Source organism: Danio aesculapii, chromosome 10, assembly GCF_903798145.1.
Source record: "Danio aesculapii chromosome 10, fDanAes4.1, whole genome shotgun sequence".
Lineage (NCBI taxonomy): Eukaryota > Metazoa > Chordata > Actinopteri > Cypriniformes > Danionidae > Danio > Danio aesculapii.
Window position 1 is genome coordinate 44,306,371 of NC_079444.1, and position 14,093 is coordinate 44,320,463.

At 36.4% G+C, this 14,093-nt stretch overlaps 1 protein-coding gene across 1 annotated transcript in view; it reads left to right on the top strand.

The window, feature by feature from the left end:
* grk3 (G protein-coupled receptor kinase 3) overlaps positions 1-14,093 on the top strand; it is a 149,137-nt gene that overhangs the window by 83,740 nt on the left and 51,304 nt on the right. The window contains exons 4-10 of the mRNA XM_056466378.1: positions 1,828-1,929; positions 4,755-4,829; positions 4,949-5,010; positions 8,439-8,490; positions 8,579-8,670; positions 8,757-8,856; positions 11,371-11,449. Of these exons, the coding sequence (XP_056322353.1) occupies positions 1,828-1,929; positions 4,755-4,829; positions 4,949-5,010; positions 8,439-8,490; positions 8,579-8,670; positions 8,757-8,856; positions 11,371-11,449 (562 nt within the window). The remainder of the gene's footprint in view (positions 1-1,827; positions 1,930-4,754; positions 4,830-4,948; positions 5,011-8,438; positions 8,491-8,578; positions 8,671-8,756; positions 8,857-11,370; positions 11,450-14,093) is intronic.

Here is a 14,093-nt window from a genome sequence, read left to right on the forward strand (position 1 = left end):
CAGTTGTTCAACATTGATGTTCAATAAATGATCATAGATAGTAGATGTTGTGCATTTCCTTCAATTATTTTAAATTAACTAATATGTGAGCAAATTTACTGTATGAAACCTGTCATTGAACTATGAGAGCAAGAATATAAAATAAATAAATAAAATAATTGTATACCAGCTCTTGCATAAATAAAATTCTGTGCAAAAAAAAAAAAGATTCACAGATTTTCCGTCTGATCATGGTTATGAATTACGCAGTAATTAGCTACTGTTATCAAATTACCTGTACAGTGAAAATGAAAGTATTGCTGTTTGTTTTTTGCTTCATTTATCTGCAGTTAATTACCACATTCAGAGAAGCAGAGTAATTGTATTTTTATTTTGTTCAGATATTTTGCTGAATAGATCTATTTCTAATGTTTATTAGATACTTTTAATAAACAATGAATTAAAAATGAATGAACTGTGTATTTTGATGCATAAATATCATTTTTTTGCAAAGTAATTCTGTCTTTTAACTAAAAAATGTTATGTTTCTTGCTAAAGTGCTTAAGTTTTAAAGCAATTTATAAAGCTTAAAGGCCACTTTAGACTCAAGTTTAAACACACACTGTACAGTTGCCTTGAACCGGGCCAAAGCACACTTGCACCCCCCCTCCCGTCTCCCCCGACGGCTCGCACTCACATTACATTCGGGCCTGTGCACGCTCATGTCATCGATGATGCGCTGTTCAGTAAGCGCTTTCTCTCAGCACAGTGGAGATTTCTTTAGCTATATTGTTTTAGTGGTTTGATATGCAGTGACACGCAGTCTAATATTTCGCCGAACAGATCAGCCACTTCTGACGCTCATAAACAACCATAAAGTCCTCGTGCTGCAGGGATTAGGAGGTCTGCTGCAGGTGCAGCTGTTTTACAGTGAATGGTCTGCGTCTTAAATAATCTACGACAGTTTGTGTTCATCGAGCAATAAGAATGATTAATAAATCCATATCAAACAGTCCTTTAAAAGTCACACCTCATCTTCAGTTTCCTGAGCCCAAGTGAACCGCGCTCTGGCACAACTCTTTTAAACGGGCCAGGGCCGGCCAAGTGAACCGTGCCTGAGCCCGATTCAGAGCACTCGCACTCCTCAAACGATCCGGGAAACTAGCCTGAGCATGGTTTGGATAGCATAGTGTGAGTAGGCCCTTAAATAATGTTTTCATGCGTAATCTTTCTGTGTGGTGAGATTTAAGTAGTACTAAATAAAGTAGCTTCACATCTCTTATTGAGATATTCAATTGTAAACACAAAACCAGTTATAAGAGTACCTGTTTCTTTTGACTACTTGAATATTTGGAATCTGAAAGCTCAAAAATAATCAATATATTGAGAAAATGGCCAAAGTTAAGTTCTGAGCTATGCATATTACTGATCAGAAATGATGTTCATTTATATTTATTGTAGGACTTTTTCAAAACGTCTTAATGGAACATGATCTTTCCTTAATATCCTAATCTTTAATATCATAGAACATGCATAATTACTCAATGTATTATTGTTGGCTATTGTCAAAGCTATATCTGTGCAACTTAAGACTTTGTGCTCCAGGGTCACGATTACTTATTAGAAAAGAAATGTAATTTTAAAGACATAATAAGTAACTTCTCCAACACTGCTGGCCATAGTGTGTGTTTCCTGCTCAATAGTTTCCAGGTTGTGTGTGTTTGACCTGACCTGCTCACTCTAGAAGTTTTGTTCTGCTTGGCCAGAATTACACAGTCAGCGTGTCCTATTAAAGAGCGTGGGATCGTGTCGGAGATAATAACGCTAATCCTGTTTTGTGCCCTTCAGATTAAAGAGTACGAGAAGCTGGATTCAGAAGAGGAGAGGCTAACTCGCAGTCGACAGATTTACGATGTCTACATAATGAAGGAGCTGCTTTCATGTTCACACGTAAGAAAAACAGGCCATTATTACCATCATCTCCAGCAATTTTCTGTTCACTGTGTTATTGTTTTTTTTACAAAGGTGATTGAGTTAATTAATTGTGAAGGTGAATAAGAAACAATGTGGTTCTACTTTATATCGGGGGAACAACACACACTCGATACACAAATGCACTTCATTAAACGTGAGATCACCTATACACTATTAAACTGCAGGTTAACTATGTTTATATATAATAACTTATATTTGATTGTCACTTTAACTTAATTTGGTTGTAGTGTAATAACGTGCACCTTTAGTGAAGCTGAAAAGAGTTGTTACTTGAATTAAACTGAACTTTATATTAAGTGATCGTAGCTAATATGTACTTACACTGATTGCAAATGATGTACTCAATATGTTTAATTTTGATTGATTAAATACCTTCATGCAATTACATCAGTAATGAATTTCTGTTAGTATATTTATAATCACACTGTTGACCATCCCTTATACCTTAACCCACCATTAAATCTACACATACCACCAAACCTGTTCCTAAATCTAAGCATATCCCACCATCAAGAGCACCACAAGTGTTGTGCAATACATTATGAACACAGTAAGTCTACTGGGTTTATTTTATTAATGTAAGTACATGCTGCTTTTAATGTAAGTAATGTATATTAATGTAAGCAAAAACTGCTTTTATTCTAGCTGAAATAAAACAAATAATTCTCCAGAAGAAAAAATATTATCAGACATACTATGAACATTTCCTGAATTCAACATCATTTGGGAAATATATAAAAAAGAAAAAAAATTCAAAGCGGGGCGAATAATTCTGACTTCAACTGTATATTATAAATTATATATTGTATTATATCTAATATATACATGCATGTATGTTGATATATATATATATATATATATATATATATATATATATATATATATACATACATACATAAACATGATCACAGTACACATACACGTTTAAGTACAAACATTTAATTAGGTTGGGATTTAATCATCATAGTGACTCTCGCCACTCCAGCCCACAGTCTTCGTTCGGCATCGGGACTTACCCCGTATCAGCCATGCTGTAAACTCAAGACCATGGGTGGTAGAGCTTTATCAATACAGTGCACCTAAGCTATGGAATGTGCTACCCATCAGCGTTAGGAATGCCGCGTCTCTGGACTGTTTTAAGAAACGTCTTAAGACTCGCCTCTTTAGTATTTCTTTTAACTTAGGATGATCAATTTGTTAACTTCTGCTTGCCTTGTGTTGTTAGTATTTTGCCCTAGCGCTTTGAGTCTAAGAAAAACACACATTACAAATAAAATGTATTATTAATATCACTAGAAACATTTATTCTGAGCTGTACTTATTAAAATATATGAGTGTGGTCATACAAAATATTTAAAACATACGGCTAAATGCACACACATACAATAAATATTTATATTTATACAAAATGTTATATTTATACCAGTGTATTTTATAGAAGACGCTTATTTGAGCACAATAAAATCTGATCATGTCTTGATGTTGACTGATTTGATTAGGACAGTAAGGTCTGACTCTGCTTAGACTAAAGTCTGCTCACTGAACCTTCAATAATGTCCAGTATAGAATATGTGCTCATGCTGCAGTGGAAACAGAATGAATATTGTGTCTGACTCCATCATGAGCTTGGAGGACTGCATCCATACATCTCTGCAATGACTCCAATCACTGATTAATAAAGTCATCTGGAATGGCAAAGAAAGCCTTCTTGCAGGACTCCCAGAGTTCATCAAGAGTCTTTGTGTTCATCTTCAACTCCCAGAGTTCATCAAGATTCTTTGTGTCCATCTTCAACGCCTCCTCCTTCATCTTACCCCAGACATGCTCAATAATGTTCATCTCTGGTGACCGGGCTGGCCAATCCTGGAGCACCTTGACCTTCTTTGCTTTCAGTAGCTTTGATGTGGAGGCTGAAGTATGAGGAGCGCTATCCTGCTGGAGAACTTGCCCTCTCCTGTGGTTTGTAATGTAATGGGCAGCACAAATGTCTTGATACCTCAGGCTGTTGATGTTGATCATCCACTCTGCAGATCTCTCGCACACCCCCATACTGAATGTTACCCCAAACCATGATTTCTCATTCACCAAACTTGACTGATTTCTATGAGAATCTTGGCTCCATGTGGGTCCCAGTAGATCTTCTGCAGTATTGGTGATGATTGATGCAGTTCAACAGATGATTCAGCAGAGAAATCCACCTTCTGACACTTTTACAAATGATCAACTAGAAAACAAGTTATTATGTGTTGCTCCTACAACGGAGATCAACGACAAGGCTTTTGTCAGGTAGTGTAGATGGGTGTGTATATAATTTCTATTAAAAGAGTGTAAATATACATTGTATATGTGCACATACACACAAAATGTGTATTCGTTCATACAAAAAATAGTACTCTGGTAGTTCTTTATAATGGTAATCTCTAGTATGATGCATTCAGGGAAATGCATTGGCATTGTGAGTGATAGTTTTTATTGTGCACTGAAGATCCAGAGACTCCATTCAGATGTTTTCTGTTGAGAACACAAGAGTGCCATTAGCCTCCGTCAGTCTCCAGCCGTAGTTTTTCAGAAACAGGAAGCCTGAATGCACCAACACAATGGCCTACAGGACACTCCAGGCCGCTGCGCTTTTGTCACAGTGTTTCTGTTGTGATAACCACGAACGCTGAGCAGGTTCATGTCCATGCCTGACATTTATCCAGAGGAAACTGTTCATGTTGTTTTAGTGTTTTGACCTCACTTATCACAAATGTCACTTAATCTACCTTCCTTTCTCACAGCCCTTCTCCAAGAAAGCAGTCGACCATGTCCAGACTCACCTAGCAAAGAAACAAGTTCCTCCTAATCTCTTTCAGGTGAGTCCTCCAACACCACAGTAAATCCACCCTGTTTCTCTGAGTGCACGTTGGCTTCAAGTGTTTGAATCACAGGAACAGAAAAGATCCTGACGCATTTGTTTGCTCTCTTTTTACAGCCATACATTGTTGAAATCTGTGACAGTCTTCGAGGAAATATCTTTCAGAAGTTCATTGAAAGGTGACATGACTGGCTTCTAATATATATACATTAATAAAAGCATATGTTTGTCATATTCAAACTGTTAAATTAGGGCTGCACGATACTGGGAAGATATGCAGTGTTGTTGTTGACAGTGTTGGGCACGTTCTAGGGCTGGGCGATATGGGCAAAACATCATATCTCGGTATTTTAGGAGGAATGACGGTATACAATATATATATCCGGTATTTTCCCATAAATGGTTACTTGAGAGTCAAAGCCTTTATTAAAACTTTATCAAACAGTTTTTGAGCAAAATAATACTTAAACACAGGGGTTTCCCTCCCTGTTATTATCATCATTATAATTATCATTCTTATATTGAACTGCACTGTTTCAATTCACTATGATCTTCTATGTGAAGCTGCTTTGACACAATCTACATTGTAAAAGCACTATACAAATAAAGGGGAATTGAATTATATTTTCATTTGTTGAAAGAGTAGCTATCAGTGAGATATTAAAATAGAAAAAGAACTGTTTGGTAGACAAATGCATGTTTTATTTTAATTTTACTTTTTATTTTAAGTTTTAATAACCGTTTAAACCACTAACCGTTTGTACACTAGGTGCACACACAAATCAAAACAAGTCTTCTAGTTTATAAGCTAAAATAAATAAATCAAATATACAGAATAAATAAACACAATGATGAGAATATAACCGGAATTGAAGTCAATATGCAATAACAGACCAGAACGCAGAGATAAACGTGTGATAACGTAAATGTAAAGAAGAGACCTTCGTGTAAGGCAAGGCATGTTTATTTCTATAGCACATTTCATACACAGTGGCAATTCAAAGTGCTTTAAATTAACTGGAATAAAAGAAACAAGTGTAAGAGAAATAAAAACAAATAATAAAAAATTAAAATAAAATAAAATAAATAAGCATAAAAGCAGATAAAATGTGTTATAAAAGAATTAAAAAGAAGAGAAAAACATGTAAATACTGTGTAGTAAATACTGAACTTATAATCAGTGAATATGAGCTGCTTTCACTTTCAAAATGCGGTATAACTTCGTCCCATTTTGGCGCTTTTAATTCTTTTGAACACATTCAGGTGCTGTTTGTCAATTTGACAAGGCTTCTTTGTTCGTTCTTGCTGTCAATTGCGGAAGAAATGATCGATAAAAGCTTTCTGATAAGTCAGATTTATCCGGGAGTCCGATTTTGAGACAACACCGGCACTGCATGTTCCTCCATGTCGCGTCAGTGACGGGTCGTTCTTGAATGATTCGTTCATTTTGAACAAATCTTTTGTATGACTCAGGGAGTGAATCATTCATTTGTGCGTGCGCTCAGTTGTGGAAGTGGAGCTCGCGTGTTTCCTTGGAGTGGTCTGTTTCGCGCAGAATGCGCACGTGTGGCCTCAAACCACATCGATAGGAAAGATATTTAATAATCCTGCATCGCATTGGGGAATCATATCTATATATCCCCAGAACTCAAAATACCCCCCAGCCCTAAAAGTATTTAGTTATAGTTACTAGTTACTTCTCGCAAATAGTAACTTTATATAGAGTTAAGATATCAAATAGAGTTACAGAATTATAAAAGTAACTAATTACCAGGGAAAGTACTTATTACGTTACTTTAAACTAATCTAATTCATTAAATGACTATAAAATGAATATGAACATTGTTCACTAATCTACACTAGTTTAATGTTGTTGTGGGACAATGTGAGAGACAACGGCAGCAAGTCCTCAACTACATATGTAGATATTAATGTGTTTAATTCTAAGTGTTTTGCGCTGGAGAAAAATCAAGTGTTATTTGCATTGACATCGCGGCTTTGTCTCCTCCTTTGGTAGCAGAGCTTACGTTATCACCTGTAGCCACTCATTTTGTGGTGGCATGTGATGACGTGAGGCGCTTCATAAGATTAAAATTGCTCTGATGGAGACTCTTTTTTTTCCTGGGCCTAAGTTGCGCAACACATAAACATTCTTGCTTGTTTCATCTCATAGAGGGAAAAGCAGGGCTAATATTTCCAGTTTGTAAACTTTACCTTTCAACTAGTTGCATTTACCATCGTTCTGACTCCTGGTGGTTGGTGTGTGCCACTGACAGTGCATGTGTGTGAACCCAATCTTCTCTGCCTCTGATTGGCAAACAATGGAAATGTACTCTAAGCCAATCATCACGTTCTTAATTACACCACGTTCACAGACACACCAATCATCATCACCGGTTGGTTATGTGTCCCGCCCCAGCCCTGAACACACACACACACACACAGCATAGAAAGAGAGGTCCTATGGCTGAGAGAGACGCTGCTCGCATGAAAACCTCTTTAAGTGTTCTCAGTTATAGTAACACACATTGTCAGTAACGGTAATGGCGTAACGGGGGAGATAGTAACTCATTTGATCACTCGTTACTGACTAAAAGAATCACTGTTAGTAACTCTGTTCATTTATAGCGCCGTTATTCCCATCACTGGTTGAGCACTGCAATAACAATATTGCTCATGATACAGTATAACATTTCCCATGAGATATGCTATTTTTTAACAATTAAAAAAAACATTCATATATATTCATATATATATTTAATAATTAAAATAAAAATCTAATGATGTAATTAATCAAATTGAGGCAAAACAACAACTTTAATCAGACTTTAAAACACTGAATAACTCAAATATATGGGCTCCTCAGCCTATAGCAGAACAGCACCTACTGGGGAGGCGGAGTTAAAGATAGTAATGCCCCCATCTGATTGGTCAAATATAAATAAATGACGCATGTAACACAATAATACTTAGCAGATTAAATCATTTCAGTTTATAACACTTCTCTACAATGCAGATATTGTGTATAGTATCGTGATGATGATGATTTGTGTTGCTATTTTGTGCAGCCCTAAATTATTTGCATCCAAAATAAAAGTTAATTTTTTCATAATATATATATATACACACAAATATATACAAGTACAAAAAATTACCATACAATAATATTTACATAATTATTTATTTTGCATTTAAGTCAATATTTTATAGATAAATATATTTACATGCATGTGTGTGTTTATAGACCATTTCAAAGTGGTCATGTCATTGGCCCATGAACATTTCCTGCTTGTTATCAAACTATTTCGTAACGGTAAGAAGAGGCAATTCAATCATAGCTTAATGTTAAATCAGCTATCATAACATTATTGATCAATATGTGCCTCTTTTTAGATTCTCTTAAGCTATAGAAATTAAAAATGTAAAACAGGAATTGCGTTGGGACCATTGTTTTTGTTTACATCCCTCAAAATGGTCTATATAAATGTACACAATACAAAGATGTAGATACAAACTTTTATTTTGCATGCAAATAATCATTTGACCACACTAATTTGTTGCTTCAGAATGATTTTAGCATCTGAAAACCTGTTTCTTTGCTGTGTAGCGACAAGTTTACACGTTTCTGCCAGTGGAAGAATGTAGAGCTCAACATCCATGTGAGTTTGCATTTGTATTTACTTGCACACTTTCTGCTTACATTCATAAGTCAGGTTTTATCTGATATTCTGCTGATTTCGCTTGCAGTTGACGATGAATGACTTCAGCGTGCACCGAATCATCGGCAGAGGAGGCTTTGGAGAGGTTTATGGATGCAGAAAGGCAGACACGGGGAAAATGTGAGTGCTTTCCTGATATTTAAACCCATAAAGAGCTCATTTGGAGATTGTTTAAAAGCCCCTGCTCATTAACGCTTGTGTCTCAGGTATGCCATGAAGTGTCTGGATAAAAAGCGTATCAAAATGAAGCAGGGAGAAACTCTGGCGCTTAATGAGAGGATCATGCTGTCGCTGGTCAGCACCGGGGTGAGTGACACTATATAAATATTTCGATTTTTGATATCATGAAGATTCACAGTGAAAATCCTGTCAGATATGTGATGATTCGCATGTTAAATGAACAAAACATGCAACTTCAACCCCCCTAATATCTCCTAAAGAATGTGTACAGTCAGTATTACGGCTGGAAAAATATGTAATAATGCAATATTATTGTTGAGTATAATGATGTTTCTTACCATGTAACATTTCCCTAGAAAAATGCTATTTTTATAATTTTATAATATTAATTAATATAATAATTTATAATAGTTATTAATAAATAAATTATTGCTTACTAATAATTATAATTTAATAATATTATCATATTTTTTTTCGTGTAATGATATAAATTAAACAGGTAAAATATACATTTCAGATCTAAATAATTGTAATTCAGACTAAAAAACTGTTGTAAACATCTTTAAAATGCTGACCTGTGAAAACCTGTGCAGATATTCTGACTCTGATTGGCTGTTGTCATTTTCCTCTCTCGTCTCGACTCATTAGAGTTTACTTACAGCTCTGGGTTCAGCTTTGGGCTCCATCCAATAGCAAGGCAGCAGCTACTTGGAAGCCGGGGCTAAAGGAAGCAAGGCCCCATCTGATTGGTCGAATTTTGATAATCAATGCATAAAATAAATGTCATTAATCACACGTCTGCCATAGATATATTGCATATGCTATTATCACGGTAACAAAACTTTTACAATATATTATGCATATGTTAATGTTTGTTGCATATATTATTTGCATATTTTAATTTAATATTAATTTAAGTTTGTACTGAAGTCCCCCTTCATTGCTCGAAAATGGAAATGTCCAACTATTGCTTTGCATTTTGCTCTTATTTTTTTCTCCTTTACTTGAAAAAAGCTGTTAAAATGAAGATAAGCGTTTTGACTTTTCTGATTTACTGAAAAACTGCTGACTGAATATGCAATTAAAATATATTTAAAATGCAAAAACAATTCAGTGTTCAAGCTAAATCTATGCCACTGATCACGGTACACATTCTAAACAGCAGGGACTCTTGTGTTTACTGCAAACTTGCTTAAAATAATAAATCATGTGTAGTGCCAGACGGAATCTGTGGACATTTTTTGTTATTTCTGTGCAGAATTGTATTAAAAATCTGCGGATTTATGCAGAATGATTTTGTGAGTATCATAACTAAAACCTTAATATGTGAAATAAAAAATATTACCTTTTTAACTTGTATTTAATGTTTACAATGCAAATCCAATTAGATCCAATTTATTTGGGAAACCATGCAAGTCTTCTATATAATATATCTACAAAAAGACAGAAACTATTACTTTACACACTGTATTGTAAATAAATTATATGGGCATTTTCATATTAGTCAATAATAGTACTGACATTAATTTAAAAACTGAATAAATATAACACATTTACACAAGTAAATAAACAGAATCAATGATGAGTTAAAAATATGCGGGCCTACTCATGTCAAAAATTCACTGGCCACTTTATTAGGTACATTTTACCAGCACTGGCTTGGACCCACTTTTGCCTTCAGAACTGCCTTAATCCTTTTCCTGGCGTAGATTCTACAAGGTACTGGAAATATTCCACAGAGATTTTGCTCCATATTGACATGATAGCATCACACAGTTGCTGCAGATTTGTCGGCTGCACATCCATGATGCCAATCTGTTCCACCACATCCCAAAGGTGCTCTATTGAATTGAGCTCTGGTGACTGTGGAGGCCATTTGAGTACAGTGAACTCATTGTCATGTTCAAGAAACCAGTCTGAGATGATTGGCGCTTTATGACATGGTGCGTTAGTTTGCTGGAAGTAGCCATCAGAAGATGGAGACACTGTGCTCATAAAGGGATGGACATGGTCAGCAACAATACTCAGGTAGGCTGTGGCGTTGACACCATGCTCAGTTGGTACTAATGGACCCAAAGTGTGCCAAGAAAATCTCCCCCACACCATTACACCACCACCAGCAGCCTGAACCGCTGATACAAGGCAGGATGGATCCATGCTTTCATGTTGTTGAGGCCAAATTCTGAGCCGAGCATCCGAATGTGGCAGCAGAAATGGAGACTCATCAGACCAGGCAACGTTTCTCCAATCTTCTATTGTCCAGTTTTGGTGAGCCTGTGTGAATTGTAGCCTCAGTTTCCTGTTCTTAGCTGACAGGAGCGGCACCCGGTGTGGTCTTCTGCTGCTGTAGCCCATCCGCCTCAAGGTTAGACGTGTTGTGTGTTCAGAGATGCTCTTCTGCAGACCTCGGTTGTAACGAGTGCTTATAAATGCATTGAGTTGCTGCTCAAGACTGATTAGAAAATTGCGTTAATGAGCAGTTGGATTAGGTGTACCTAATAAAGTGGCCAGTGAATGTATGACATTTTTCTGTCAAAGTAGTTTTGCGTTACTCTACTCATTACTTAGAAAATTACTCACCCCAACACTGCTCAGTGTGTTTCATTTCTCATGCTCACTTGCTTCACTCTGTCTCTGCAGGACTGCCCGTTCATAGTGTGTATGACATATGCCTTCCACACCCCTGATAAACTGTGCTTCATCTTGGACCTGATGAACGGTAAGAGCACACATCATACCTTACTCATAGAAGTCTGAGCACTGTGTCCAAACCACACATAGCATCTAGTGAAAGCAATGCTTTCCATGTTAATCAGAGTTTTGTTTTAACCATGCTGCAAATAGTTTCTGATTCACACACAGACAGTCGCAGCAGAACAACAGCATAAACTACCATGACAATGATCACCTCATGTATTGATTATCTGCTTTCAGTGTTAAATGCTCCCGATGTGAGTGTAAACACCATTTTATGTGACCTTTTTGAAAGAGGAAGGAGATAGTTCACCTCAGATCTAGCAGGCATATCGTTTACACATGAATGCAACATCTCTATCTCTATTGGAGGTATTCGTGAGGTTAAAAACACTACAGTATTAACTATAAATTACTATAGTATATTTTCATGTGGGTGTCTGACAACTGAAAATAGATCTGGTGGCTGATATCGCAGCCTCTGTTACTCCTTGCACTTTTGTGTTAACATTTATTATTATTTATTTAGGATATGCATGTTCATATTCTGACTCCAATGCCTCATTAAACTTAAGCTGACTATAGTTAAATGAAGGATTTTTAAGATTGAAACATGATGTGTACTTTGGAAGAGTGGACTTGCATTGTGTTGATATTACACTGTTATTCTGGCATTATATAATGAGTGGCATAAAATTAAAATGATAATAATATCATTTATCGCAATATATTTTGGTGCAATATAGCGTACAACAAAAAATAGATATCGTGACAGGCCTACTACCACAGTAAAATAATAACCAAACCTTATAGGCCCTATCATACAGCCGGCACAATAAGGTCCAAGACATGTTTGCTGTGATTTGTTGCTATTTTCAGACCAGCGCAACTGTAATTTTCATGTTTTGCGCCACGTTGTTTAAATAGCAAATCCATTTGTGCCACTTTGTGGACTCTTGTGTGCTGGTCTATAAAGGAGGTGTGTTAAGGCGCATTGTTGGAGTGTTGTTATTTTGAGGAACTGAAATAGACCATTGATCAACTAAAAGCTGATCTAAAGTCCAGCAGAGTGCGTTAGTTATGAGCCTATGCAGGACCAAACACTTACACACTGATTTATACACACATGATGAACAGCAACACACAAATATCTTTACAGATGAAAACAATTAAAGGATTAAAATGATCCAGAAATGATGATTTTCTACATCAATATAAACACCACTGCCTCCATGCTTTCACCTCGGGGGGCTTTTTCAGTTTGCATGTTCTCCTCGTGTTGGCGTGGGTTTCCTCCGGGTGCTCTGGTTTCCCCCACAGTCCAAACACATGTGGTTCAGGTGAATTGGGTAGGCTAAATTGTCAGCAGTGTATGAGTGTGTATGGGTGTTTCCTAGAGATGGGCATCCGCTGCGTAAAACATATGCTGGATAAGTTGGCGGTTCATTACACTGTGGCAACCCCAGACTAATAAGGGACTAAGCCAAAAAATAAAATGAAGAATGCATATTTATATTTGTTTTACTAAACACAAGTGTAGATTTGTCCACCTGTGGGGTTTTGGAGACGTCTGCATCACCATATGGGGCATAAGAACAGGACGTGTGTTTGGGAATGGGAAGTGAGACTGGTTTAATGAAGGTTATGCTCAAAACACACCCAAAACTCATTAAGAGAATAAGCACAGCTCTGTTAGACCATGCAGCACAGTGCAGAGCGTATTCTTCAGTCCTTAAAATAGCTAATGTGGAATCAGACACACCCTTAATGCTTTTGCACCCTGCGCTTTAGACTTTGCACGTAGATTGTTAAAATAGAGCCCTATTTCCTAATCCCATGACATTTTTAGATCTAATACAAATGTGCGACTTATTAAATATATATTTATATATATATATATATATATATATAGTACTACTGTATAGTTATATATAGTTACTATATAGTTATAGTACTTTCAGGAGAAAAAGTCTTCAAATGCAACAATTAAGTCAGTCTGCATCTCTGCTCTGTGTTATTTAGAGTCACCGGTAGCCTGCTTTACATGATTTCTGCCTGAAGTTATGAAATGAGACTTGCATACCAATGCATTGCTCACTCAGTGGGATTTACAGGGATTTTTCCAGAAAATATGGGAGGTTAATAACAAAAGCTAGAGCTTAACAAAATAAACAAGTCTCCAAATTAAAAAAAGAGCACTGCAGTATTGTGCAGTGTGTGTTATGGGCTCATAATGATTTAATTCTGCTTATTTATGTTTGTTTTGTTGTTCTAAACATTTTTAATGATATTTCATGTCCTGCTTGAGTTTTAATCTTCTCTACAGGACTTTGGCTGTGACTTTGATTGACTGATTCATTGATTTGAAGTAATTTCTGTATTTTTGTGCTGAGTCTATTCGTGGAGGCTTGAAATCTTGATGGATTGACGTGCAGAGCACCCGCTGGGAGATTGTGAAAACACTTTTAGCTCTTATTTTGACCTTCCTCTTTAAGTTAATGTCAGTCCACACAGGGGGCGGAGCTTCCTCTTTTGACACGCCCACACTTCCTGTATCTGCTCGACAGCATGAGCCACTTCTCTGAATGTGCTTCTGGATTAAAGAAACTGCCCATTTAGTGGAATTAAACTCTTCTGAAGAAGCTAATAAGCCTTCTACAAGTTAGACA